At 45.9% G+C, this 26,285-nt stretch overlaps 1 protein-coding gene across 19 annotated transcripts in view; it reads left to right on the forward strand.

Moving 5' to 3' along the window:
- fryl (furry homolog, like) overlaps positions 1 to 26,285 on the forward strand; it is a 553,990-nt gene that overhangs the window by 178,412 nt on the left and 349,293 nt on the right. For all 19 annotated transcript variants that reach the window (XR_005459993.1, XM_038791218.1, XM_038791221.1 and 16 more), the window contains one exon: positions 9,742 to 9,941. Coding sequence is in view for 18 of the 19 variants with exons in the window: in XM_038791214.1 (XP_038647142.1) it covers positions 9,742 to 9,941 (200 nt within the window). In the remaining variant the exon portion in view is untranslated. The remainder of the gene's footprint in view (positions 1 to 9,741; positions 9,942 to 26,285) is intronic.

Raw genomic sequence — 26,285 nt, forward strand, 5'->3', positions numbered from 1 at the left:
TACTAGCTGATCACCTCACATATCCCTTGTGCAAAACCTTGAATCTTAGTCCCTGATCCTTATATCATTGGCTAATTGGAACATCTTTTCCTTGTCTACTTTAACTAAACCTGTTGTAATGTGCGCCTTGATCAAGTTTCCCTTCAGTTTCCTTTGTTCCAAGGAGAACAACCCCAGCTCCAATCTAACCTTGTATTTAAAATCCCGTACTCCTGAAAAGAATCGGCAATCTCCTCGAGGACTGTCATATCCTACCTAAAGAACTGGACACAATACTCTAATTGTGGCCTCCCAGAGCTATATAAAAGTTCAGCATAACTTCCCTGGTTTTATAATTAATACCCCGATTTATGAAGCCCAAGATCCCATAAGTGCTCTTTATATGCCCTGTCAACTTTAAATTTTAATCATGTGAACCCCAAGGCTCTTTTGTCTTTGTATACTCTATAACTGTGCCATTTGGTCTACCTTGCCTCTTAACTCGTATATTTTGATGGTCTGAAATTTAATTATAGGCAAGAGTGAAGGTGATGAGCTTCTGGGTTTGTGGTCCCAGGAAAGTGTGTTAGAGGAAGGTACTGTAGAATGAATCTTGATTTTAATACTGTGCCATTTTGGATGGAAAAGGACCATTTAAGGTGACATATTTACTTGAAATAAGAGAAAATGTAAGATCTGAGTAGAGTGCTGAGAGCGGGGAGTGTGAGTGTTGAATAGAATTGTGAGTCAAAGTTCTGAGAATGGGAAGCAATGGTATTTTCCCCACAATCATTTTCCAAGTTCTGATGGAGGCAGTGTTCATTTACTTGAGCCATATCCTCCAACAGAGGGCAAGAAAAAATAGATCAAGCACCGGCATGAGGACTTGGAACCGATCCCAGGCTGTCTTGCTTCACAGTTGGCACTGCTCCCATGGAAAAAGAAACTTGTGACCCCAATTGCTCATGGAATTGTGGCCCTCAGTTTTGGGGGCACCTGGCTGAGTCAATCAATTCATTATCATAATACAGCACAAAAATCATCCCGGGGAAGGGCCGTACAAAAGACACATGCGGCCTTCAGTTTGTATCGACCTGTGGAAGCAAGGTCATTGAATATTTTTAAGGCTGAGTTACATTATTGATTGACAAGGGAGTCAAAGGGGTAGAAAGGAAAGTGGAGCTGAGCCCACAACCAGATCAGTCATGATCTTATTGAATGGTGGAACAGCCTCGAAGGCTGAATAGCATCCTCCTAATTCATATGTTAATATAAATGTAATATTTTAAGCTGCAATGCTTTCTGAGTCAAATAGCCGACAATATCAGGCATGCGGTTGCCCATTCTGTATTCCTTGCGGTATTCCTTGCAAATGTTTCTGTAATTACCTTAGTTAAGTGTCTTAGTACTTGTGCATTCTGAATAGTTATAGTTATGTCATAGTTCTCAATAATTTATGAAAACTGGATATCAAATTTGGGCAGAAATATTTTGGAATCAGGTTATGTAGGTATGAGTTGTGTTCCACGACACAGTCTGTGGGAAACTATTTATACACCACAGCAACTTTGCATGGTAAAGGGCTGCTTTGTTGTAACTGGCTAATTTACAGTTTTTTATGATCATGTCATGTGCCCATAGAGCATTTTGAGAAATTGATATTTTACTTTTAAAAAGCAACATGGAATATGGATCACAAAATGATCTCCAGTGAGTCAGGTGACTTCTTAAATGGTTTCTGCACTTCTTCAGACATACGTCAGAACATGCGCGCAATTAAAATGCAAATAGCCTTCTCGGGTGCTGATTGAGCACAAATTGAATGGAAGTGATGTAAAATTACATTGACTGCTTGACTTACTGGCCCCATGAGGATGGAATTTCAAGTTAAAAATATTTCAATGCCTAATCATAACTGGAATGTTAGTTAGGTAGCAACCCTCTCCATTGTGTGGTTAGCTGTCAACCCAGTCTCTGGATAATGGAAAATAGTGGTACTGTTGTCCCATACCAGAAAATGGTTTGTGATAAGAAATACCTGAAATATATCTTATTGATCCACAAGGAAAGGGCAGATCAGTCTGCGATATGAAGACATTGTTGAGATGGGAAGCCATCTTAAGCCCACAACCCAAAAAGATGCACAGGGTAGGTGGATTGGCTAAATTGGTCTTATTTGGGGGAAAAAATTGGGTACTCTATATTTACTTTTAAAAATCACTCTTGTGGTCAGCCAAGAGGAGAAATAAATTATTACACATCTCTCCCTGTTCAAATTACATAACACTATAAAATAATCTCAATGTGAGAATATTTTTTAAGAGAAACCGAAAATATTGGAAATACTTGGATCAGACGACATCAGTGGAGAGGGAAACAAAGTGAATATTTCAGGCTCATGACCTTTCATTACAACTCGTAGACGTTAGGTTGTAACGAGCTAAGCAAGAACAGAGGCAGGAAATGGGGGGGAGAGGAGGTAGGGGGGGGGGGGGGGGGGGAGGGAGGTGAGTAAAGAACCAAAGGCAAGGTCTGTGATAAGATGGGAGGCTGGAAAAATTAAATGGAAAAAGGATTATGGTGCGTAACAAAAGGGGATAGTAGCCAGACAAATAAAGAAAGAACAGATAGACATGAATATAGAGGAGAAAACAGCGAAAGCAGCGTATACTATATTGAAAGTACATTTACATCACTGTTTTGCATTGAAGGGGTATTTGGAACTCTTGCAACAAAAATAGAAAATGTTGGAAAATCTCAGCATGTCTGACAGCATCTCTGAAGAGAGAACAGGGCTAATGTTTTGAGTCTGGATGACTTTTTCAGAGCTCCTGTACTTGCATCGGAAGAGGGTGGAACATTGGGGATAATTTGAGGAAAGGACAAGAATGTCATAAAGGAGAGCGACCGCTTCGGAAAGCTGAAAGGGAAGAGAAGAGGAACAATGTTCCCTGTTATGTTCTTTCCTCATGCATGACCTGCTTATTGGACTGTGTGTTCCTATTAAGGTTGATGCATGGCCACGCATCCATGCTCGCCTGCGCAGCACGTTTCCATGCAGGGCAAAGCACCTGCGCAGTGCATCATTTTGAAGGAATATTGGAAGCAAAGATACTTTTGGTGATGGTATCACAAAGGAGGTGATGGAAATGCCAGAGGGAGATCCGTGGCTGTGGGGGCTTATGGAGTAAAAAGTGAGAACAGGGGCAACCTTATTGTGATTCTGCCTGTAAGGGGATGGAGTGAGTAGACATGCAGCAAATAGAATGGACACAGCTGAGGTACTGTGTCAATCACAGTTGCGGAAAAATGAAGATATAATGGTAGTACTGGTCTGGAAGGGGGCATCATCAGAACAGATGTGGCAGAGATAGAGTTCTCTCAACTGCATGGGTGGAAATATAGGCAGGGTGGCTCTGGAAGGCAGTGAGATTCTAGTGGATATTGCTCAATAAACATGGAGATAACAAGGTTGAGGAAGAGTAGTGTTAGAGATGGTGAGGGAAAAGAGTAAATAGGGAGCAAAATTGATGAAATGTCCAGCTGCGCCAAGAACAGGAAACAGCACTGACATAGTAATCAATGTACTGGAAAAAGAGGTGAGCCTGAATATGACCGGAATAAAGAATGTTCCATGTATCCCACAAAAGGTAGGTATAACTTGGATCCATACACGTTCCCATAGCGACTGCATTTATTTGGGGAAGTGAGTGGAATCAAAGAAAAATTGTTCATTTTGCGAATAAGATCAGTAAGGCAGAGGAGGGTGATGGTGGATCGGGACTGCTTGCACCTTCATTCAAGGAAGAAGTGGAAGGCTCTTAAGTAATTCTGCTGTGATATGGAGGTGTAGAGGGAGTAGATGTCTGCTGAAAAGGAGATGATTGGTGCCAGGAAACCGGTAACTGTTAAAATGGTGGTGCATTTTGGAAGAATTACGATGTAATTGAGAAGACACTGGTTCCTCCACTGTTCCAGCAATGTTCAATGCAAGCTTTTCTTTTCTCTTCACCTCTCCAGCCTTCCAGATTCAACATTGATGAGTTCATAAATTTTAGATCAGAACCCAGAGCTGTCCCTGTTTTTTTTTTTGACAGTTATGGTTGATGATTCTGCTTTTCCTATTTGCATGTCCTCGAGGTCCAACTTTTTGTTTTTGCACTTGCCCTATTACGCGATCCCCTTTTGACTTGCATCATCATACCGTTTGTTTTCTAACTTTTCCTGCTTTCCAGCCTGTCGCCGATATCCCCTTTTAACCTTTTCTTCCCCTCCCTCCTTTCCCTGCCTCCACTGAAAGCCTGTTACATCTCTAACATACTTTGCAAATATTGTTTACAGGACACAGTGACTAATTTGGAGCACAGGATTTTTGATAGGTACATCAACAGGTGCACAGAATTGAAATGAAAAATGAAAATCGTTTATTGTCACAAGTAAGCTTCAAATGAAGTTACTGTGAAAAGCCCCTAGTCGCCACATTTCGGCGCCTGTTCGGGGAGGCTGGTACGGGAATTGAACCGTGCTGCTGGCCTGCCTTGGTCTGCTTTCAAAGCCAGCGATTTAGCCTGTGCATAATAAAGGGTCCGTATTCTCTCTTATCATCAGTTGCAGCCTGTTACAACCACACTTAGTTGTACAGGTGAAATTCTTGCTGTGTTAAGTCTGGAATTTGCTGGTCCTGCTCCATCTGCTGCTGTAATGTAAGTGTGGCAAATTCACATTTCCAGTGAAGTTGTGTTGACCAGTGGTCGAGGAAGTTCCAAGTTTCTTGAAATGAGAGGCAGGAAGTGGCTCATGGTGGTGGGGTGCAGGTTGCTGTCACACAAGAAGTGAAAGTACGTAGGCACACAGGCATGTGCTACAGCTGCAAGTACTTTTCTTTTGGATTTATAGCACCAGGGTATTGGAGATCAATCGGCATTCTTGGAGACCCTGGACAATTTAGAATGTTGGAAACCCTAGTCAGAAGTACATAGAAATTACAATACATCAACAGGCCATTTGGCCCAATTAGCCTGTGTTGTTCTGCTCCAAATGAGCTTCCTCCCATCCTGCTTCATCTTTTCCGATCAGCAACGCTTGCAGTATTTCTCTAACTTCCCCTTAAATACATCTTTATGTTGGAGAGCTATTTATGAAACATTACATGAGCATGGGAAAGTTGGGAAAAATGCATTGAAGTTATGACAAAACTATGTAAACTTGATGTAACCATTTCTGAATTTGTTCTGGGAAGAAAGGGTTAGCCCATTGCACAATGAATAGCCTGGTACCGCCTGAGGGTGTGAAAATCTGCTAATCTCCCGTGGCACTGAAAACATTGGCTTTTGAACTCATGAACTGCTTTATGAGCCAGTTATGTTGTTTTACCATTCCGTTAATTTGCCAAAACACTATGCTGCTCTTAGCAACCATCTAATCACTGGGCAGACATTTCCTGTTCTATTAAGTGTTATGATTGAAAATTGCTATACAGTTTATACGAAAGCCCTATATGCACACACAATAGTGTACTCTAATTAATAAAAATGATAGCTGATTGTAAACTGTCAAGGTGACAATGTAGCTAATGAATTCTGAGCAGAAACAAGTGAATCGTTATTTTTCAAATGTCATTTGCTTATTTAGTTTTGGAAGATTAACCCTTTCCAGTATGAATTGCCAATTTAATTTTGAAATGTTGTTTTCATTGTATAGTATAGACATCAATTTTGAACATTATGAAGTGGAAAGTAAATGTGGAGAGTAGATGATAGTTGCGGTATTCTTCAATGGGATCAAATAGCAAAAATTAATAATTGTGTTGAGAGCATTTACGTTCTAAAATTATGTTGTAAATTTACTGCAGTGAACTCTGTTTAAGGGATGTGATGGCTAAGAAAAGTATGCTTGTTGAGATGTGTGCAAGAAAAATCCAATTTATTCTAATTGGTGTTTTCCACCCAGATTGAATGAATTTTATTTTAGTGACTCTGAAACTAATCAGCATCATGCTCTGAGAATGTTTGATACCAGGTACAAGCACTGTAAGAACTAACAAAATCATTCAATGCATAGTTTTGGGAGTATGGAAGATGATTCTGCTTCAGGGAATCAAACACCTCAGCCTAATTTCACATGGAGGCCAGTTCTTCAATTTAGACCTTAATAGGTAGATAGCTTCTCTACTGAGATTGATAGCTTTGTACTACAAATAAGAGAACTGCTATAAGTTCAAATGTAAGTCCCAGGATTTACAGTAGAGACTTTGAAAAACTGCAATTGGGCAATTATGTAAAGTTGATGCTTAGATTTAGGAACAGTCCATGCTCGAGCTTTTCTTTGTCAACATTTTAAAATTGTTGTGTTTCATGCAACTGAACTACAAATGCATTAATAGACTTTTATGTTAGATGAACTGGGGTAGTTTTGTTTTGAGTAAAGGGGTTTGAGGGGAATTTTGACAGAGGTGTAAAAGATTTTGACAGATTTAGATGAGATACACTAAGAAAAGCTGTTCCATTGGCTGATGTGTTATGAACGCATGGTCCAGGCTAAGAGACTGGACCAGAACCATAACTTATTTTGTTCCAGGAGTGATCTAAGAAATAGGGCTCGTCAATTTTAAAAACAAGCTTTATTTATAACAAAAGAAAAACAGTATTTAAACTTTTAAACTTCAACCTTAACAATAACAGATTACAGGTAGTTTCTTCACCTGAACACACGAGTTCCCATTAAATATCACTTCAAATGAATATACAGCTCTCATTCCACTTAAATAGGCAGCTGAAGATGATACTTGTATTTACAAAGCAATTTTCTGTTGTTAGTCAAATTCCTTACAATCCTTTTCGAAAGCCTGTCTCTGGGTCAGTTGTTTCATAACTTAGGTGGCTTTTTGCATCTTCCTCCTCACATGTTCAAAACTGGATACCTTCTCTCTCTAAGCTCTGTCCAGCCTCTCAAATAAAGGTTCTCTCCTGGGGTGTCCAAACGTGAACCCATCAGCATTATCTTGGCTGATTGATTTCCCACTCCCGTGTATACAAAGGAACAGAATCACGCTATTGATAACTAACTTCCCATTGATGGACAAAGAAGTCATCAGACTCTGTAATGGGCTGATAACTGGTCAGACAGGAGTGCCCTGAAAGACAATGGATCTAAGTGAATCACCCTTGCTGAACAGGGGCATCCTCTGTATTCCCACTAATAAGTTTAAGTCTGAATGAGACAGTGTAACTCAGGCCAGGTGTGGGCGCATCCCTCTGATTCTTAGTTTTTCCCTCAGTCTACTAAATTACTAAATTGCCTGCTACATCTTCAATCCCATTTTTGGACCCAATTTCCTAATATCGCCCTCTCGTAACATGTTATAAGAACTCGGGATACTGGTTTAAGGCTTTGGGCAAGAGTTTCAGCAGGAAGCATGTACGGAAGAACATACAAACATACAAATTAGGAGTAGGAGTAGGCATTCAGTCCCTCAAGCCTGTTCTGCCATTTTGTAAGATCATAGCTGATCTAATTGAAACCTCAATACCACGTTCCTGCCTATCCCCAAGAACCTTTCACCCTCCTTGTTAATCAACAATCTATCTAGCTCTGTCTTAAAATATTCAAAGACTCTGCTTCCACTGCCATTTGAGGAAGAGAGTTCCAGTGACAAACTTGCTTCTCCTCATCTCTGTCTTTCATGAATGACCCCTTATTTTTAAATATGACCCTTAATTCTAAATTCTCTGACAAGAGAAAACATCCTCTCCACATCTACCCTTTCGTGACCCCTCAGAAGCTTAACTGTTTCATTCAAGTTGCCTCTTACTCATTGTCCTAAAATCTAGTGGATACAGATCTAGTCTCTCCAGCCTTGCCTCAGCAGACAATGTGCCTGTTCCTGATATTAGTCCAGTAAACTTGAATTGTATCTTTCCTTAAATAAAGAGACCAATACTGTACACAGCACTCCAGATGTGGTCTCGCCAATTCCCTGTATAACTGAAGCATAACTGCCCTACTTTTGTATTCAATTCCCCTTGCAATAAACGATAACATTCTATTAGCTTTCCTAATTACTTGCTGTACCTTCATACTGGCCTTTTTTGATTCGTGTATTAGGACACCCAAATCCCTCTGCACCTCAGAGCTCTGAAATCTCTCATCATTTAGATAATAAGCTTGTATTATTCTTCCAGCCAAATTAGACAATTTCACATTTGGCCACATTATATTCCATTTGCCAGCTTTGTACTCACTCACTTAACCTATGCCTCTTTGTAGTCTCCTTACGGCTTCTTCATAATTTATTTTCCTACCTATCTTTGTGTCGTCAGTAAATTTCACAACCATACCTTCAATCCCTTCATCCAAGTCATTTAGATAAATTCTCTGCCTGCAACGGTGGTGGAAGCGGAGATGATCAGTGATTTCAAAAATAATTTGGATGGGCACTTGAAGGAAATAAAGTTGTAGGGCTATGGGGATAGAGCAGGGTAATGCAACTAAATTACTCTACAGAGAGCTGGCATGGACTAGTTAGATTGATTGGTTTCTTTCTGTGCTATAATAAGACCATAAGACAGAGGAGCAGAATTAGGCCACTCAGCCCATTGAGTCTGCTCCGCCAGTCAATCATGGCTGATATTTTCTCATCCCGGTTCTCCTGCCTTCTCCCCATATCTATTGATTCCCTTATTAATCAAGAACCTATCTATCTCTGTTTTAAAGACAGTGATTTGGCCTCCACAGCCTTCTGCGGCAAAGAGTTCCACAGATTCACCACCCTCTGGCTGAAGAAATTCCTCCTCATCTCTGTTTTAAAGGATCGTCCCTTTAGTCTGAGATGGTGTTCTCTGGTTCTAGTTTTTCCAACAAGTGGAAACATCTTCTCCAAATCCACTCTATCCAGGCCTCACAGTATCCTGAAAGTTTCAATAAGATCCCCCCTCATCCTTCTAAACTCCCAACCGCTCCTCATGCGACAAGCTCTTCATTCCAGGGATCATTCTTGTGAATCTCCTCTGGACCCGTTCCAAGGCCAGCATATCCTTCCTTAGATACGGATAATGATTAACCAGAATGAACAATTCTGGATTTGCGAACCATGGTATTTTCTGTAATCCATGTTGAGTTTCCTTTCTCACATCAATCTAATACCACGATTCCTTTGTTTCACTGCTGGAACATTTTCTGCCTTCACCACAGTCTCTCCCTCACTGCTGTAAAATCAAGATTGCATCTTTACCACTCCAAGCCTTGACTTCAACCATCTCCTTGCCAGCATGCCTGGTTCCAAAATTCAACTTAGTCATTATTCAATAGTCTGTCTTCACCTCCATAGAAAGACCCAGACACCCATTACCTCTATCCTTGCCTAACCTTACTATTCCCAAGCAAATGATGCCTTGTAATTGGATCATTAACTTGTTCCCTGCAGTCTGTTATGCTGTTCTTACAACCATTTCCTTCTTGACCTCTGGAACTTCAAAATCTGTTTATCTTGTCACTACCTGCTGCCAAAAGCATCTAACAGCATTTTAGTTTAATTTTGCTTTCAAACCTTCCACCCCAATCTAAATGTGTTTTTCTTGTGTCAATGTATACCTTTTTTCTTGATAAATTGCTGAGAGATGTGCTTCCCTATTAGAAATGCTGTAGAAATGTATGTTAATTTGCTGATTCGTATAATCTTCTGTGTCCAGCTTAAGCTGCTTACAATGCTGCATCGAATGCTTCCTGCCCATCATAAATAATCATATTTTTTGTGTTTTCATGCAGCATCAGCACCTGTTAGCACCGTAGCCAGGCGCCGTATTTCTCCAGGTAGTAATCCCAGCTGGGAGAAGAAGAGTGTCACAATGTCGAACATTACCATTGACCCGGACATCAAACCTGGGGAATATGTTATTAAGAGCCTCTTTGCAGAATTCACAGTTCAGGCTGAAAAAAAGATTGAAGTTGTGATGGCTGAACCATTGGTAAGTCAAATTTGAGTAGAAAAAATTAAAAAGAGGGAAGGTGATCGATATTTCTCATAACCTTTTCCCTGCTGTCCTTTGAACAGCACACTAGCACCTTCCCTGACCAAGAATAATGGTTGGAGAATTGTTGTGAGAGTCTCATTTATTCTAGTCTGTAACTAATTGTGTGCGTGTAGCGTGGACAACTGGTTCTATGGATCTTTTGTCTTTTACAAGACATCTTTTCTGCCCAACTATAGGCAGAGGAATCCTGACTCTCTGGAAATCTGTCTTAAATCCCTAAGTCTTTACCTCCCTCACGGCTTTCAAAAGTCTTTTCAAAAACAACTCTTCAACTAAGATTTCAGTTGTCTTTCCGAGTTCTCAATGGTTAGATTTGTGTTCCTTTTCCTCATTTAGGAAGCACTTTACCATATTATTATCCTACTAAAGCAAGTTATTGTTTAATATGTTAATAATTTCATTTTTAGATCTATACAGTTAACACTTCAAAGGAGTTGAAGTAAAATTGTTTGAATCATTTGGTCAAATTTGTAGTGCATGAATGCTAACTTGGCAGAGAGATGGTTGACAGATTTGGTTGCTACTTGCAGGGATAGCTGCTTTTTGCTTAGTATTTGTCTCGTGTCTGGAGCAGGTTTATCCTTGGCTTTTATTTAGTCATTTGGTTTTCTAAACCAATCAACTTGAGTTATCTTTTTTTTTAAATTAATTTTTATTGAAATTTTTACAAAATACAAAATATAAACATCTTAGCTCTATTAACATACAACCGTGGTAACACCCCATGAACAATACCCCCCCAGCTTCAAGAGCAACTTCAAACAGAACAGAAAACAAAAAAAAAAGAACAACAACAAAGAAAAAGAACAAAGAGAAAAACCAAAAAAGAGAGAGATAGCACCCTCCACAAACCCATGTGCACAGTTCTCCCTCCCCCCTAACCTTACACCCCCCCCCCCCCCGGGCTGCTACTGCTGCCGGCCTCTTTTCCTACCGTTCCGCCAGGAAGTCCAGAAAAGGCTGCCACCGCCTGAAAAACCCCAGTACTGATCCCCTCAGGCCAAATTTCACCCGCTCCAATTTAATGAATCCCGCCATATCCGAGATCCAGGCCTCCACGCTTGGGGGCCTCGCATCCTTCCACTGGAGCAAGATCCTCCACCGGGCTACTAGGGACACAAAGGCCAGGACCCCGGCCTCTATCGCCTCCTGCACTCCCGGCTCCACTGCAACCCCAAAAATTGCGAGTCCCCAGCCTGGCTCGACCCTGGATCCCACCACCCTCGACACCGTCTTTGCCACCCCCTTCCAAAATTCCCCCAACGCTGGGCACGCCCAAAACATATGGGCGTGGTTCGCTGGGCTCCCCGAGCACCTAGCACACCTGTCCTCGCCCCCGAAAAACCTACTCATCCTCGTCCCAGTCATGTGGGCCCTATGCAGCACCTTGAACTGTATGAGGCTAAGCCTCGCACAGGAAGAGGAGGAATTCACTCTCTCCAGGGCATCCGCCCACGTCCCCTCCTCAATCTCCACCCCCAGCTCCTCTTCCCACTTCCCCTTCAGTTCCTCCACCGAGGCCTCGTCTACCTCCTGCATTACCCGGTATATGTCCGAGATCCTCCCTCCTCCGACCCACACCCCCGAGAGCACCCTATCCTGCACCCCTCGCGGGGACAGCAAGGGGAACCCCTCCACCTGCTGCCTGGCAAACGCCCTCACCTGGATGTACCTAAACATGTTCCCCGGGGGGAGCCCAAACTTCCCCTCCAACTCCCCCAAGCTCGCGAACCTCCCCTCCACAAACAGGTCCCTCAACCTCCTAACCCCTGCCCTGTGCCAGCCCAGAAATCCGCCATCAGTCCTCCCTGGGACAAACCGATGGTTCCCCCATATCGGGGCCTCCATTGAGCCCCCCATTTCTCCCCTGTGCCGTTTCCATTGCCCCCAAATTTTGAGGGTAGCCGCCACCACCGGGCTCGTGGTATACCTCGTTGGAGGGAGCGGCAACGGCGCCGTTACTAGCGCTTCCAGGCTCGTGCCCACACAAGACGCTGCCTCCATCCTCTTCCACGCTGCCCCCTCCTCGTCCACTGCCCACTTACGCACCATCGCTGCGTTGGCCGCCCAGTAGTACCCACAGAGATTGGGCAACGCCAGCCCCCCCCCCTATCCCTACCTCGCTCCAGGAACACTCTTCGAACCCTCGGAGTCCCATGCGCCCACACAAAACCCGTGATACTGCTGTTGACCTTCCTGAAAAAGGCCTTCGGGATAAGGATGGGGAGGCACTGGAACAAGAACAAAAACCTCGGGAGCACCGTCATCTTGATGGACTGCACCCTCCCCGCCAGTGACAGCGGTAACATATCCCATCTCTTAAACTCCTCCATCTGCTCCGCCAATCTTGTGAGGTTGAGCTTGTGCAGGGCCCCCCAGCTCCCCGCCACCTGGACCCCTAGGTACCTAAAACTCTTCCCTGCCTGCTTCAATGGGAGCCTACCAATCCCCTCCTCTTGATCCCCCGGATGCACCACAAACACCTCACTCTTGCCCAGGTTCAGCTTATACCCTGAGAAACCCCCGAATTCCCCAAGAATCCTCATCACCTCCGGCATCCCCCCCACCATGTCCGCCACATATAGCAACAGGTCGTCCGCGTACAGCGGCACTCGATGCTCCTCCCCACCCTGCACCAGGCCCCTCCAGTTCCCTGACTCCCTCAGTGCCATGGCCAGGGGCTCAATCGCCAACGTGAAGAGCAAGGGGGACAGGGGCACCCCTGTCTCGTCCCCCGATGCAGCCAAAAGTACTCCGACCTCCTCCTATTCGTGGCTACACTTGCCATCGGGGCCTCGTAGAGCAGCCTCACCCACCGGATAAACCCCTCCCCAAACCTCTCCAACACCTCCCACAAGTACTCCCACTCAACCCTATCGAAGGCCTTCTCCGCGTCCAACGCTACCACTATCTCCGCCTCCCCTTCCACCGCCGGCATCATAATGACATTGAGGAGTCTTCGCACATTTGTGTTCAGCTGCCTTCCCTTCACAAACCCCGTCTGGTCCTCATGTATGACCCCCGGCACACAATCCTCTATTCTAGTGGCCAGGATCTTTGCCAGCAGCTTAGCATCGGCGTTCAACAGCAAAATCGGCCTATATGATCCACACTGCAGAGGGTCCTTGTCCCGCTTCAGGATCAAGGAAATCAGCGCCCGTGACATAGTTGGGGGCAGAGCCCCCCCACCCCCCACCCCCCACCCCCCCTCCCCGCCTCGTTGAAGGTCCGGACCAACAGGGGGGCCCAACAGGTCCAAATACTTTTTATAGAATTCGGCCGGAAACCCGTCCGGCCCCGGCGCCTTCCCCGACTGCATGCTCCCTATCCCTTTGACCACCTCCTCCAACTCGATCGGCGCCCCTAGTCCCTCCACCCGCTCCTCTTCCACCCTCTGGAATCGAAACTTGTCCAGGAAGCGCCCCATTCCACCCTCCTCCACCGGGGGTTCAGACCGGTACAGTTCCCCATAGAAGTCCCTGAAGACCCCATTGACCTCTACCCCCCTCCGCATCACCTTCCCAGCTCTATCCGTCACTCCCCCAATCTCCCTAGCCGCGTCTCGCTTCCGGAGCTGGTGCGCCAGCATCCTGCTCGCCTTCTCCCCGTGTTCGTACACCGCCCCCTGTGCTTTCCTCCACTGGGCTTCCGCCTTTCTGGTCGCAGTAGGTCAAATCTGGCCTGAAGGCTACGCCTCTCCCCCAGCAATCCCTCCTCCGGGGCCTCCGCATATCTCCTATCCACCTGCACCATCTCCCCTATCAGTTTTTCCCTTTCCCTCTGCTCCCCCTCTCCCTATGGGTTCAGATGGAGATCAATTCCCCCCTCATCACCGCCTTCAATGCCTCCCAGACCGTCCCCACCCGAACCTCCCCGTTATCATTGGCCTCGAGGTATCTCTCAATACACCCCCGGACCCTCCCGGCCACCTCCTCATCTGCCAGCAGCCCCACCTCCATGCGCCAGAGCGGACGTTGGTCCCTCTCTTCCCCCAGCCCGAGATCCATCCAGTGCGGGGCATGATCCGAAATGGCAATGGCGGAGTATTCCACTTCCTCCACTCTCGACACCAGCCCCCTGCTCAGGACAAAAAAAATTAATCCTTGAGTAGGCCCTATGTACATGGGAGAAAAACGAGTATTCCCTGGCCCTTGGACTCGCAAACCTCCAAGGGTCCACCCCACCCATCTGGTCCATAAATCCCCTCAACACCTTAGCTGCCGCCGACCGCCTGCCCGTCCGGGACTTGGATCGATCCAATGGGGGATCCAGTACTGTGTTAAAGTCTCCCCCCATGATCAGGCCCCCCGCCTCCAGGTCCAGAATGCGGCCCAACATACGCCGCATGAACCCCGCATCGTCCCAATTTGGGGCATAAACATTCACCAACACTACCCACTCCCCCTGCAGCTTGCCACTCACCATCACGTACCTCCCGCCACTGTCAGCCACCACCTTCAACGCCTCAAAGGACACCTTCTTCCCCACCAGGATCGCCACCCCCTTACTCCTCTCATCCAGCCCTGAGTGGAACACTTGGCCCACCCACCCCTTTCTCAGCCGGACCTGGTCCACCACTCTCAGGTGTGTCTCCTGGAGCATGGCCACATCCGCCTTCAGTCCCTTCAGGTGCGCAACTACTCGGGCCCTTTTGACCGGCCCATTCAGCCCCCTCACATTCCAGGGTATCAGCCGGATCCGAGGGCTCCCTGCCCTCTTCCCCTGCCGATTAGCCATACCCCATCCCTTGCCCACCCCCGGCCAGCGTCCCACGCTCTGCCAGTTCCCCACGGTGGCAACTCCCCCCCCCCCCCCCCCCCCCCCCCCCTCCAGCACCCCCTGCGTCCTCCAACTCCTTCCTGACCGTTTCAGCAGCAACCCGGTATCCCCCCCCCCCCCAGGCTAGAACCCCTCCTAACTGCGCCCCCCCCCCCCCCTCTACAATACTCCCGTGAGCCAGCTATCTTCTGCTGACCCCGGCGGCTACCGCCCTACTTTCGGCTCCTCCCAACGTGGGACTGCCCCTCCTCCATTGTGCCCATCAACCAGTCCACCCTCCCCCGCTCCTGCGCGGGAAAAGAAAAAAAACCCGCCCTCTCCCAGCGTGGGAACCCCGCAGAAAGCCCGCGCTTTCGCCCTGCCGGGCCCCGCCTCCTCCAGGGCCACTCCCATTGTCAGTCCCCCCCACCAGCTCCCCGAACACCCCGTTTACCCCTCAGTCCGAACCCGTCCACCCAACTCCGGCTTGAAAACCCATTAAAAAAAACACCCGTACGACATCACCCCACCCACCCTAAGGCCACCCCACATCTTACCCTAAACCCCGCAAATACACATACAGTATAAATAAATACAGTATTCTACAGCATCCCCCCTCCGGGGGACCCTCAGTTTGAGACCAGTTTCTCGGCTTGCACGAAGGCCCACGCCTCCTCCGGGGACTCAAAGTAGTGGTGTCGATCCTTATAGGTGACCCACAGACGCGCCGGCTGCAGCATTCCAAACTTCACCTTCTGTCTGTGGAGCACCGCCTTCGTCCGGTTAAACCCGGCCCTCCGCCTCGCCACTTCCGCACTCCAGTCCTGGAAGATCCGCACCTCTGTGTTCTCCCATTTGCTGCTCCGCCCCTTCTTGGCCCACCGGAGCACACACTCACGATCCACGAACCGGTGGAACCTCACCAACACCGCCCGCGGCGGCTCGTTCGGCTTGGGCCTCCTAGCCAGAATTCTGTGGGCCCCCTCCAACTCCAGGGGCCCCTGGAAGGACCCAGCCCCCATCAGCGAGTTCAGCATCACCACCACATAGGCCGCTAGGTCCGACCCCTCCAGCCCCTCCGTGAGGCCCAGGATCCGTAAATTCTTCCTCCTCGACCGGTTGTCCAACTCCTCGAACCGCTCCTGCCATCTTTTATGAAGCTCCTCGTGCACCTCCACCTTCCCCACCACGGCCGCGACCTCGTCCTCCCTCTCAGCGGCCTGTTGCTGCAGATCCCAGATCGCAGCCCCCTGGGCTGTCTGGGTCTCCATCAGTTCCCTGTTGGTTACCTTGATGGACTCCAGCAGCTCCACTTTCAAATCCTGGAAGCAGCGCAGCAGAGTCGTCTGCTGCTCCTGGACCCACTTCTTCAGCTCCTCGAAACTTTCGCCGGCCGCCATTTTGTCCTTCGGGTCCTGATTTTTTCTAAGTGTTTTTTCTCCCGATTCTCTCCCTGCCCCGCTCCTGGTCTGCACCATGGGGCCACTGGGGCGACTCCTGGCCTCTTCCCCCGTCGGGATTTGCCTCCTCAGGTCCGTTGGGGGCCTTTAAAAAAGCCCCGAAGTCTGTTGATATCGGGAGCCGCCGAACGTGCGGCTGAGCTGTTTATTGCCGCTAAAGGAAGTTCAACTTGAGTTATCTTAACAGACGATTATTTAGATCTTGTTTTTCACTGTAGAAAGCTTTACTCCTCTTCAAATGTGTCAATGCAGCTTGTACATACCACATAGTCCTTTGTAATACAAAGTGATCCTCACTGTTGGGGAGAAAATTAGCAAACACAATAATTCTATGACAAAATGGGCCGAATACCCTCCTGCTTTGCTCTTTGTTCTTCTGTGCTGTAAAAGTTTGCATGATAATTCACCAAATTAAAAGTGAGTTGTGTGTAAGAGGTGAAGGTTTATTAAAGAAATGTTTCTGTTAGTTTTAGTAGAGGATTAATATTTGCAAAAATTGAGTTTGAACAAGTGTGAGTGACTATTTCTAAATCAGAATTTGTTTCAGCATCTAGCAGAGTTAGGATTAAGGGAACAAACTAAAGGCATGTTGATAAGGAATGTGAAAAGATTCATCTTACTGCATCATGTATATGCTATGTACTATGTTGAAATTCACAGTACTCTATTTCCATTTAACTTGCCACAAATAACATGTGATAGAAAACATTTTGAAGAAAACAGTTTTATTCATTTGGAATCCTACTAATCAAGTTTTAGAGCTTGCTTACCATGACAGGACTACCATTCTGTGTAAATAAAAGATATTCAGATTAAAACCTTTGAACTTTGTTATTCTTGAAGTTGTATTATGTTAGAATCTTTCCTTTTGATTTCCCTTTGTTCTCATTTCTTTTGTTTTATTTTATACTTTTTGGTCTGTGGAATCCCAATCGGAATGTGCCTTTAAGCTGAGGCAGCCTCTGCAGGACAGTGTTTTCCAGGATAAGTTTTTTGAGAGGAGAATACAGACTCCTCAGTGCCGAGGGAATCTTAAGGACCAGTTTTGGAGGAAGTTGATTCAATTTACTGGCTGGCAATCTATGGGTTGGCCAGGAACAGTGTTCTTATTTTTAAAATTTAGTGTACCCAATTCATTTTTTCCAAGTAAGGGGCAATTTAGCGTGGCCAATCCACCTACCCTGCACAACTTTGGGTTGTGGGGGCGAAACCCATGCAAACACTGGGAGAATGTTCAAACTCCACACAGACAGTGACCCAGAGCCGGGATCGAACCTGGGACCGTGGCACCGTGAGGCAGCAGGGCTAACCCACTGAGCCACCGTGCTGCCCTCAGGAACAGTGCTCTGACTGACAACTGTCAGTGATTGGGTCCTCTGGGATGCTTCTGGGAGAGCTGGGCAGAAGTAATTAGACCTTGAACGAACTCTCCCCGTCTCTCTCTGTTCAAGTAAAGGACGGCTTTATTGTTCTAAAACCAGTGAATGCCTGGCACATCTTTACTATATAGTTGAAATGATCTTGATTCAAGATCGTTTCAACTATATAGTAAAGATGTGCCAAAGAAAGTAGACAGCCTTGCCTGAGGAAACCATCTCAAGCTTAGAAGGAAGAAGCATTGAAGACTCTTGAACGACTTTAACTGAAAACCATCATAGTGCATCGGAAATCATTTATTCTTTTCACTTTGTCATAATTTTTCTTCCCTCTCTAGCACCTTTTCCCTCTATGTTGTCTGTGGGTGTGGTGTGTGTGTGTATATAATATATAATATATAATATATAATATATAATATATATATATATATATATAGTGGGGCGAGTTGGAAAGGGGGATTGGTTGGGTAAGGGGTGTTAGGTAGTCGGTTACATTTCAATTATATTACTGTTAAATAATAAAAGGTTATTTGTGTTAAATTTACGAACCTAAGGGCAGCACGGTGGCCTAGTGGTTAGCACAACCGCCTCACGGCGCTGAGGTCCCAGGTTCGATCCCGGCTCTGGGTCACTGTCCGTGTGGAGTTTGCACATTCTCCCCGTGTTTGCGTGGGTTTCACCCCCACAACCCAAAAATGTGCAGAGTAGGTGGATTGGCCACGCTAAATTGCCCCTTAATTGGAAAAAATAATTGGGTAATCTAAATTTATTAAAAAAAAAAAAAAAAAAATTTACGAACCTGTAACTGCAGTTTATTGGGCTCAGCCAAGGTCCTCATGTATTTTAAAATAGCATCTAATTTCACTTGTGTTGCAACTCCGGGTCAACTGGGATGGAATTATCTGTGCAACAGCCCAGGGTGTCGTGACAGTTTCTTTTTAAAATAGTGATTTGTCCATTTCAAGTTTGTGTCCTGATGGTATGGAATGGAGGCCCTATTTAGCTCTGTTATTTCATTGCCAGGTAGACCCAAATATGGAAACCAAAATCTGTTAGGATCAGCAATTAATGTCAGCATGCACTTTAAAACTTTATATCACCGTAGAGGCTTTATGATGCAAAGGTTAAAAACTCGGAAGCCCTGCATATGGCGAGCAGTGAGCCAGTTAGCTCAATTTGAAAGAATTGTAGATCCCACTGACAAATTACCACTTGAGTTCCCATTGATGACACAGGTAGCAGGCATTCCATCATCAGTATCCTGAAAAATTACATGTATATGAAACCTTCTTATAGAATGTTACATTAATCTAATTTGTCCTTCAGGCTTGATAACTTCATGTTTCATCCCCAGAGACAATCTGGCTGTTACAATGCTGCTTCTCCACCCAGAGAGATTAGTCAATAGTTAATTATTTAATAATTAACAAATTTGATTTCAAGTTTTTGCTTGATGACAATGGAAACCAGACCTCCACGAGTGTAAATTTGAGAGTGCTTTACCACCATTTTCCTGAGTACACAATACAGACTGACTCATAGAGCTCATTGACCTCAGTTACTTAAATGCAGCTCCATGTCTGCAGAGCAGGGCAGGGCAGAACGTTCCAGGAGATCAGTACCAAGTGCTATCTATTTTCTTCTGAAATCAGGGATTGTCGTTCTGTTAGAGTTATTCATATGCACCGTGTTTCAGACCACAAGTTCTGATCCCAAAGAAAGAAGGTTCGAGTGAGGAAGAAATCATTGGTGCTTCATAAAGTATATCCCCAGTTTGTATTCATAATTTAAAATAGAAATGATTTCCTTGGGACTTTTAATCCATTATCCTGATGCAGGGACCTCCATGGCATTATTGACAATGTCCTTAAATCTGCAAGGATTACTTTCATTGCAGTCTAGCATGTTGATGTAGTATTCTCTAATGAATATTTTCAGGGAGCATTCACTTCAAAAGCCTATTCTGTCTTAAGCTTGATTCCAATTGAATCATAGAATATTGTGCCACATAAGCTATTTTACTCCATTAGAGCCACTCATCAGATGTAATCCTTCTGCTTGCTCCCCGTGTCTTTATTCATGTCCTTTTTCAGGCAAATATCTATTTCCTTTTAAAATAATTCATGGACTCTGCAACTAACGTCTGTAGTAGACAATGTCACAATCAAATCATCACCGTGGTAGCACATAGACAAGTATGTATGAAGTAAAGGGAGCTGGTTTCAAGGATCAGTTGTGTGTGTGTGTGTGTGTGTGTGTGTGTGTGTGTGTGTGTGTGTGTGTGTGTGTGTGTGTGTGTGAGTGTGTGAGAGATTCCAAGGAGGTTAGACATGTCTAGGTACTTATTTCTCTAATACGAGTATATTGACTAATCAGCGTTTATATGCTGCTTACTGTAATGCTCAGTAAATATGCCACACTCTTAACTTTCAAGATAAGGGGCGGAATTCACCGCAATCGGCAAATTAGCCCGCGCCAGCGCAAAGAATGGCACGAACCACTCCGGCGTCTGGCCAACCGGAACTTCCGGGGACTAGGCCGGAGCCGGAGGGGTTGGCACTGTGCCAACCGGTGCAGAAGGGACTGCGCAAGTTAGCGCATGCGCAGAACCACCGGCGTGGTTTAGCGCATGCGCAGACTGGCCGCGTATTCTGCCGCATGGGGGGGGGGGGGGGGGGGGGTGTGTCTTATCCGCGCCGGCCATGGCAGAGCCCTACAGGGGCCAGCGTGGAAGGAAGGAGTGCCCCCACGGCACAGGCCAGCCCGCAGATCGGGGAGCCATGATTGTGGGCCAGGCCACCATGCTCCCCCCTCCCAAGGACCGCACCAGCTGGCCAACAGCCAGGTCCCGCCATGTGGGGCCATGTCCAATCCATGCCGGCGGGATTGGCCAGAAACCAATTGCCACTCGGCACATTGGGGCCCGAAAAATTGCCTGGGGGGGTGGGGGGGGGAGGAGACAGGACGGGACACTGCCAACGGCCCCTGACCGGCACGGCGTGATCCTGAATTATTTGCATGGGCAGTACAAGTATAGATGGTATGGTCACATGATTGAAACTGACTTCAGATGATAAATCGTAATTGCTTCAAGAACCAATGAGATACAAAGCTGTCTGGAAACCAACAGGACATAAGAAGGACCATTCCTCCAGCAAGAAGAATACACCCTGCCTGAGCAAACAGTCAACCCGGGCAGTGAGAGAGAGGTGTTAACATGCCTTCATCTGCAAATATTCGCCTCCCCAGTAACTTGGCCAGGATTTTGTGTGGAAACCTAGATCTTCCAATTTCACTTTATCCAAGAATGCATGAAAGAGACCATCCAGGCCTGCAAATCTGCATCTTAAGGGACTGAATTTTGAACAAGCAATTTACTTCTTGTATTTCCATTCATAACCTAACCGCATGCTTATCTCTAGAATCCATTGTTACTTGTGTGTGTGTCTGTATGCGTGAGGGAGTGAGTGTATTTTGTTGCATTTACATTTTGGGGCGTTGTGTGAATAAAGATTTTTTTTTTCTGATTTTAAATTTGCTTAAAAGCCTGCTTTCTGTCTATTACTGAAAATCACAAAACTCAAAAAGGTTTAAAACACTCCCTCTAAAACACATCTTGTTGCAGACTGCCGAGAACTGAAGAGAAATGTGAAAAGTTATCCCACCATCTCTATTCCCATCTGTAACTACTGAAAACAAGATAACATGGTAATGCATACTGCATTTCAGTATGCTGGCGTATTGGGACAAGGGTTCTCTGTTTGGCTCTGGGTTTAGCTACACCTACCTTAGATTTGGACTTGTAAGCACAAGATCTGATTTCAGATACTCTGAACTCCAGGCAGTATCTAGGGTCAAAACCTTGAAAAAGTAGTGATTTTGTGTAAATTTGTGCCGACTCTTCCAGCTAAACCATAAGAAGCAATCAATCATGGTCGATGCTAACTTAAACTTGTATTATCTTGGTCACCCCTTCAACAGCATCTTCTTGTTTTTTGTATTCTGTGCTTCTAGGTACAAAATTTACGACTTCTTCAGTGATACTGTGTCTCTGTGTGTTTCTTCCGGGTGTTCCGGTTTCCTCCCGCACTCCAAAGATGTGCAGGTTAGGTGGATTGGCCATGCAAAAAATTGCCTCCTCGGGTGGGGTGCAGGAATAGGGCAGGTGATTGGGCCTAGGTAGGGTGGTCTTTCGAAAGGTCTGTGCAGACTCGATAGGCTGAATGGCTTCTGCACTGTAGGGATTCTATGATTCTATATGCAGGGTAGAGGGTGGCTAATGTAACTCCACTATTTAAAATGGGAGGTAGAGAGAATGCAGGGACCAGTAAGCCTGACGTCAGAAGTGTGGAAAATTCTAGAATCCGTGATCAAAGATTTTATAGCAGAGCACTTAGAAAAATAATGGCAGGATCGGAGAGAGTCAGCATGGATTTATGATGGGGAAGTTATGCTTGACAAATCTACTGTAATTCTTTAAGGGATGTAATGAGTAGAATTGATGAAGGAGAGCCAGTGGATGTGGTGTATTTGGACTTTTAGAAGGCTTTTGACAAAGTCCCGCATAAAAGATTAGCGTGTAAAATTAAAGCGCATTATGGGCTGGAGCAGGGGGAAATGTTTAGACATATGCAGGTTCGGGATTTTGCCAGGAAGGAGATACAGAGCTTCCCGGTGGAGCCGGCCACCACATTGCTGGAGGAGGTGCTGACGACAGGGAGTCTGGAGAAGGGGGTCGTGTCAGCGGTTTATGGAGCTATTTTGGAAGAGGAGAGGGCACCACTGGAAGGGATCAAAACAAAGTGGGAGGAAGAGTTGGGAGAGGGTATGGAGGAGCGGTTCTGGTGTGAGGTGCTCCAGAGAGCGAACACCTCCATCTCGTGCGTGACGTTGGGGCTGATACAGCTGAAGGTGGCATATAGAGCACACCTCACAAGGGTGAGGATGAGCCGGCTCTTTGAGGGGGTAGAAGAAGTTGGAAACGGGTGCGGAGGCAGATGTTGCAGCCTTTGCCTCGTTGATCACCCAAAGGCGGCTCCTGTTGGCATGGAGAGCAACCTCTCCACCCTGTACCCTGGCGTGACGGGGGGACCTGTTGCAATTCTTGACTGTTGAGAAGGTTAGTTTGAACTGTGGGGAAGGATGGAGAGGTTCTACAATTCATGGGCGTTATTCAATATGCACTTTCAAGAATTGGATAGCATCGAATGTTAGTTGGGGGGAGCATTGGGAGGGTTGGGGGAAGGGGGACTGTATGTGTTAATGGTGACTATGGATGATTCCGGATTCCCTTTTGTTATTTATTTATGTTATCATGTGGGCAGTTGTTTGGAGGTTGGTGGGAGGAATGGATTGTTGTTGCTGATATGGGGATTGACATTTGGGTAGCACAGTGGATAGCATTGTGGCTTCACAGCGCCAGGGTCCCAGGTTCGATTCCCTGCTGGGCCACTGTCTGTGCGGAGTCTGCATGTTCTTCCCATGTCTGCGTGGGTTTCCTCCGGGTGCTCCGGTTTCCTCCCACAGTCCAAAGACGTGCAGGTTAGGTGGTTTGGCCATGATAAATTGCCCTTAGTATCCAAAAAAGTTTCGGAGGGGTTATTGGGTTATGGGGAAAGGGTGGAAGTGAGGGCTTAGGTGGGTCGTTGCAGACACGATGGGCTGAATGGCCTCCTTCTGCACTGTATGTTCTATGACATTATATTTGTTGCTGCTTATTGTTTATTGTTGGTGGGTGCAAATTTGGGAGAAAATGTGAAAAAGGAGGAGAATAAAAAGATTTTAAAAAACTGAAACCGCAAAGTAGGAATTACTGGGTCTTTTTCAAATTGGCAGGCAGTGAATAGTGGGGTACCGCAGGGATCAGTGCTAATCCAGCTATTCACAATGCAGCTTAATGATTTAGGTGAGGAACAAAATATCATATCCAAATTTGCAGATGACACCAAGTTGGGTGGGAAGGTGAGCTGTGGGGAGGATGCAAAGATCCTTCAGTGTGATTTGGATAAGTTCAGTGAGTGGGAAAATGAATGGAAGATGCAATTTAATTTGGATACATGCGAGGTCATCCACTTTGGTAGCAAAAGCAAGAAGGCAGACTATTATCTGAATGGCCACAAATTAGGAGAGGGGAATGTGACCTGGTGTCCTTGTACGCTAGTCACTGAAGGTAAGCATGTTGGTGCAGCAGGCAGTAAAAGTGGAAAATGGTATGCTGGCCTTCATTGCGAGAGGATTCAAGTAGAGGAGCAGGAATGTCTTGCTGCAACTAGACAGGGCCTTGGTGAGGCCACACCTGGAATATTGTGTGCTGTTTTGGCCTCCTTATCTGAGGAAAGATATTCTGGCTATCGAGGGAGTGCAGCGAAGGTTCACCAGACTGATTCCTGGGACAGCTGTACTGATGTATGAGGAGAGATTGAATTGGTTAGGATTGTATTCGCTGGGGTTCAGAAGAATGCGGGGGGATCTCATAGAATCCTATAGAATCACGGTCTGAGGATATGGGGTAGACCATTTAGGACAGAGATGAGGAGAAATTTCTTCATCTAGAATGGAACCTGTAGAATTTGTTACCACAGAAAGTAGTTGTATCCAAACATTTGTATGGTTTCAAGAAGAAGTTAGATATAGCACTTTGGACGAAGGGGATCTAAGGACAGGGGGATATGCGGGATTAGGCTATTGGGTTTGAATGGCGGAGTGGGTCTCTGTGTCTCTCTCTCTCTCTCTCTCTCTCTCTCTCTCTCTCTCTCTCTCTGTCTCTCTGTGTGTCTCTCTCTCTCTCTCTCTCTCTCTCTCTCTCTCTCTCTCTCTCTCTCTCTCTCTCTCTCTCTGTTTTTGTGTGTCTCTCTGTCTTTGTGTGTGTCTCTCTCTCTCTCCCCTCATTCATACAGTACAGTTGCCCTTGTATTTTTCCAAATGGCATTGCCACCAATAGCCCTTTGCCCAGAAGAAATAGGAACAAGAGTTGACCATTCAACCCTTCGAACCTGCTCCACTATTAATCAAGAGTGTGACTGATATGACCTTGGCCTGAAGTCTGCTTTGCTGCCTATCCCCGCATTGTAGATTGAATTTGGCCAGCTCAGCCTCAAGAAGACCATAAGAAACATGAGGAGAATTAGGCCATTTGGCTCAGTGGGTTTGCTCTGCCATTCGATGGTGGCTGATATGTTTCTCATCCCCATTATCCTGCCTTCTCCCCATAACCGTTATTAATCAAGAACCTATGTATCTCTGTGTTAAAGACACTCAGTAACGTGGATTCTACAGCCGTCTGCGACATTGAGTTCCATATTCACCACCCTCTCTCTGAAGAAATTTCTCTGCATCTCTGTTTCAAAGGATCGTCCCTTCAGTCTGAGGCTATGCCCTTGGGTTGTACTTTCTCCTACCAGTAGAAATATTCTCTCCACGTTCACTCCATCTAGGCCTCTCCATATTCTGAAAGTTTCAATGAGATTCCCCTTCTGCCTTCTAAACTCCATTGAATACAGACCCAGAGTCCTCAACTGCTCCTCATTTGACAAGTCCTTAATTCAGAGTATCATTCTTGTGAACTTCCTCTGGGCCCTTTCCAAGGTACATCCTTCCTCGGATACGGGGCCCCAAACTGCTCACAATATTCCAAATGGGGCCTGTATTCTAGCCCTCTCAACATGAACGCTAACATTGCATTTGCCTTCCTAACTGCCGCCGGAACCTGCACGTTAACTTTGGGAGAATCCTGAATTAGGGCTCCTAAGTCCCTTTGTGCATCTGATTTGTGAAGCCTTTTCCCATTTAGAAAATACTCTATGCCTCTATTCTTCCTACCAAAATGCATGACCTCACACATTTCCACATTATATTCCATCTGCCACATTTCCCACTTTCCTAGCCTGTCCAGGATCCTTCTGCAGCCTCCCTGCTTCCTCAACACTACCTGTCCCTCTACATGTCTTTGTATCATTTGAAATCCTAGCAAAAATGCCCTTAGTTCCTTCTTCCAGATCATTAATGTTCACCGTGAATAGCTGTGGTCCCAACACCGACGCCTGTGGAACACCACTAGTCACCAGCTGCCATCCTCAAAAGGACCTCTTTAACCCAAATCTCTGCCTTCTGCCAGTCAGCCAATCCTCTATCCTCCTTCCATCTAACACCATGGGCTCTGATCTTGGATAGCAGCCTCCTGTACGGCACCTTGTCAAAGACCACCTAGATCACGTCCACAGGTTTTCCTTTGTCTACCTCCTCGTTACCTCCTCAAAGAATTCTAACAGATTTGTCAGGCATGACCACCACTTGATGAATCCGTGCCAACTCAGTGCTATTTTACCATTCTAAGTACTCCGCAATCCCATCCTTAATAATAGACTCTAAAATCTTCCCAACAACCGAAGTCAGGCGAACCGGCCTATAATTTCCTGTCTTTTGCCTCCATCTCTTCTTAAACAGGAATGTTACATTAACCATTTTCCAATCCTCTGCAACCCTCCCTGTTGCCAGTGATTCCCGAAGTATCATCACCAGTAACCTTGAATATATTCAATAACCCACTTTCCACTACTCTCTAGTTTATAAAATACAATTGAGTAATGACCATCTGAGAGAAGAAATTCCTCCTTATCTCTCTCTTAAATGGCAGACCCCTAATTTTGATACTATGTCCTCTTATTCTTGATTCTCCCATGAGGGGC

This window comes from Scyliorhinus canicula, chromosome 3 (assembly GCF_902713615.1).
Source record: "Scyliorhinus canicula chromosome 3, sScyCan1.1, whole genome shotgun sequence".
Lineage (NCBI taxonomy): Eukaryota > Metazoa > Chordata > Chondrichthyes > Carcharhiniformes > Scyliorhinidae > Scyliorhinus > Scyliorhinus canicula.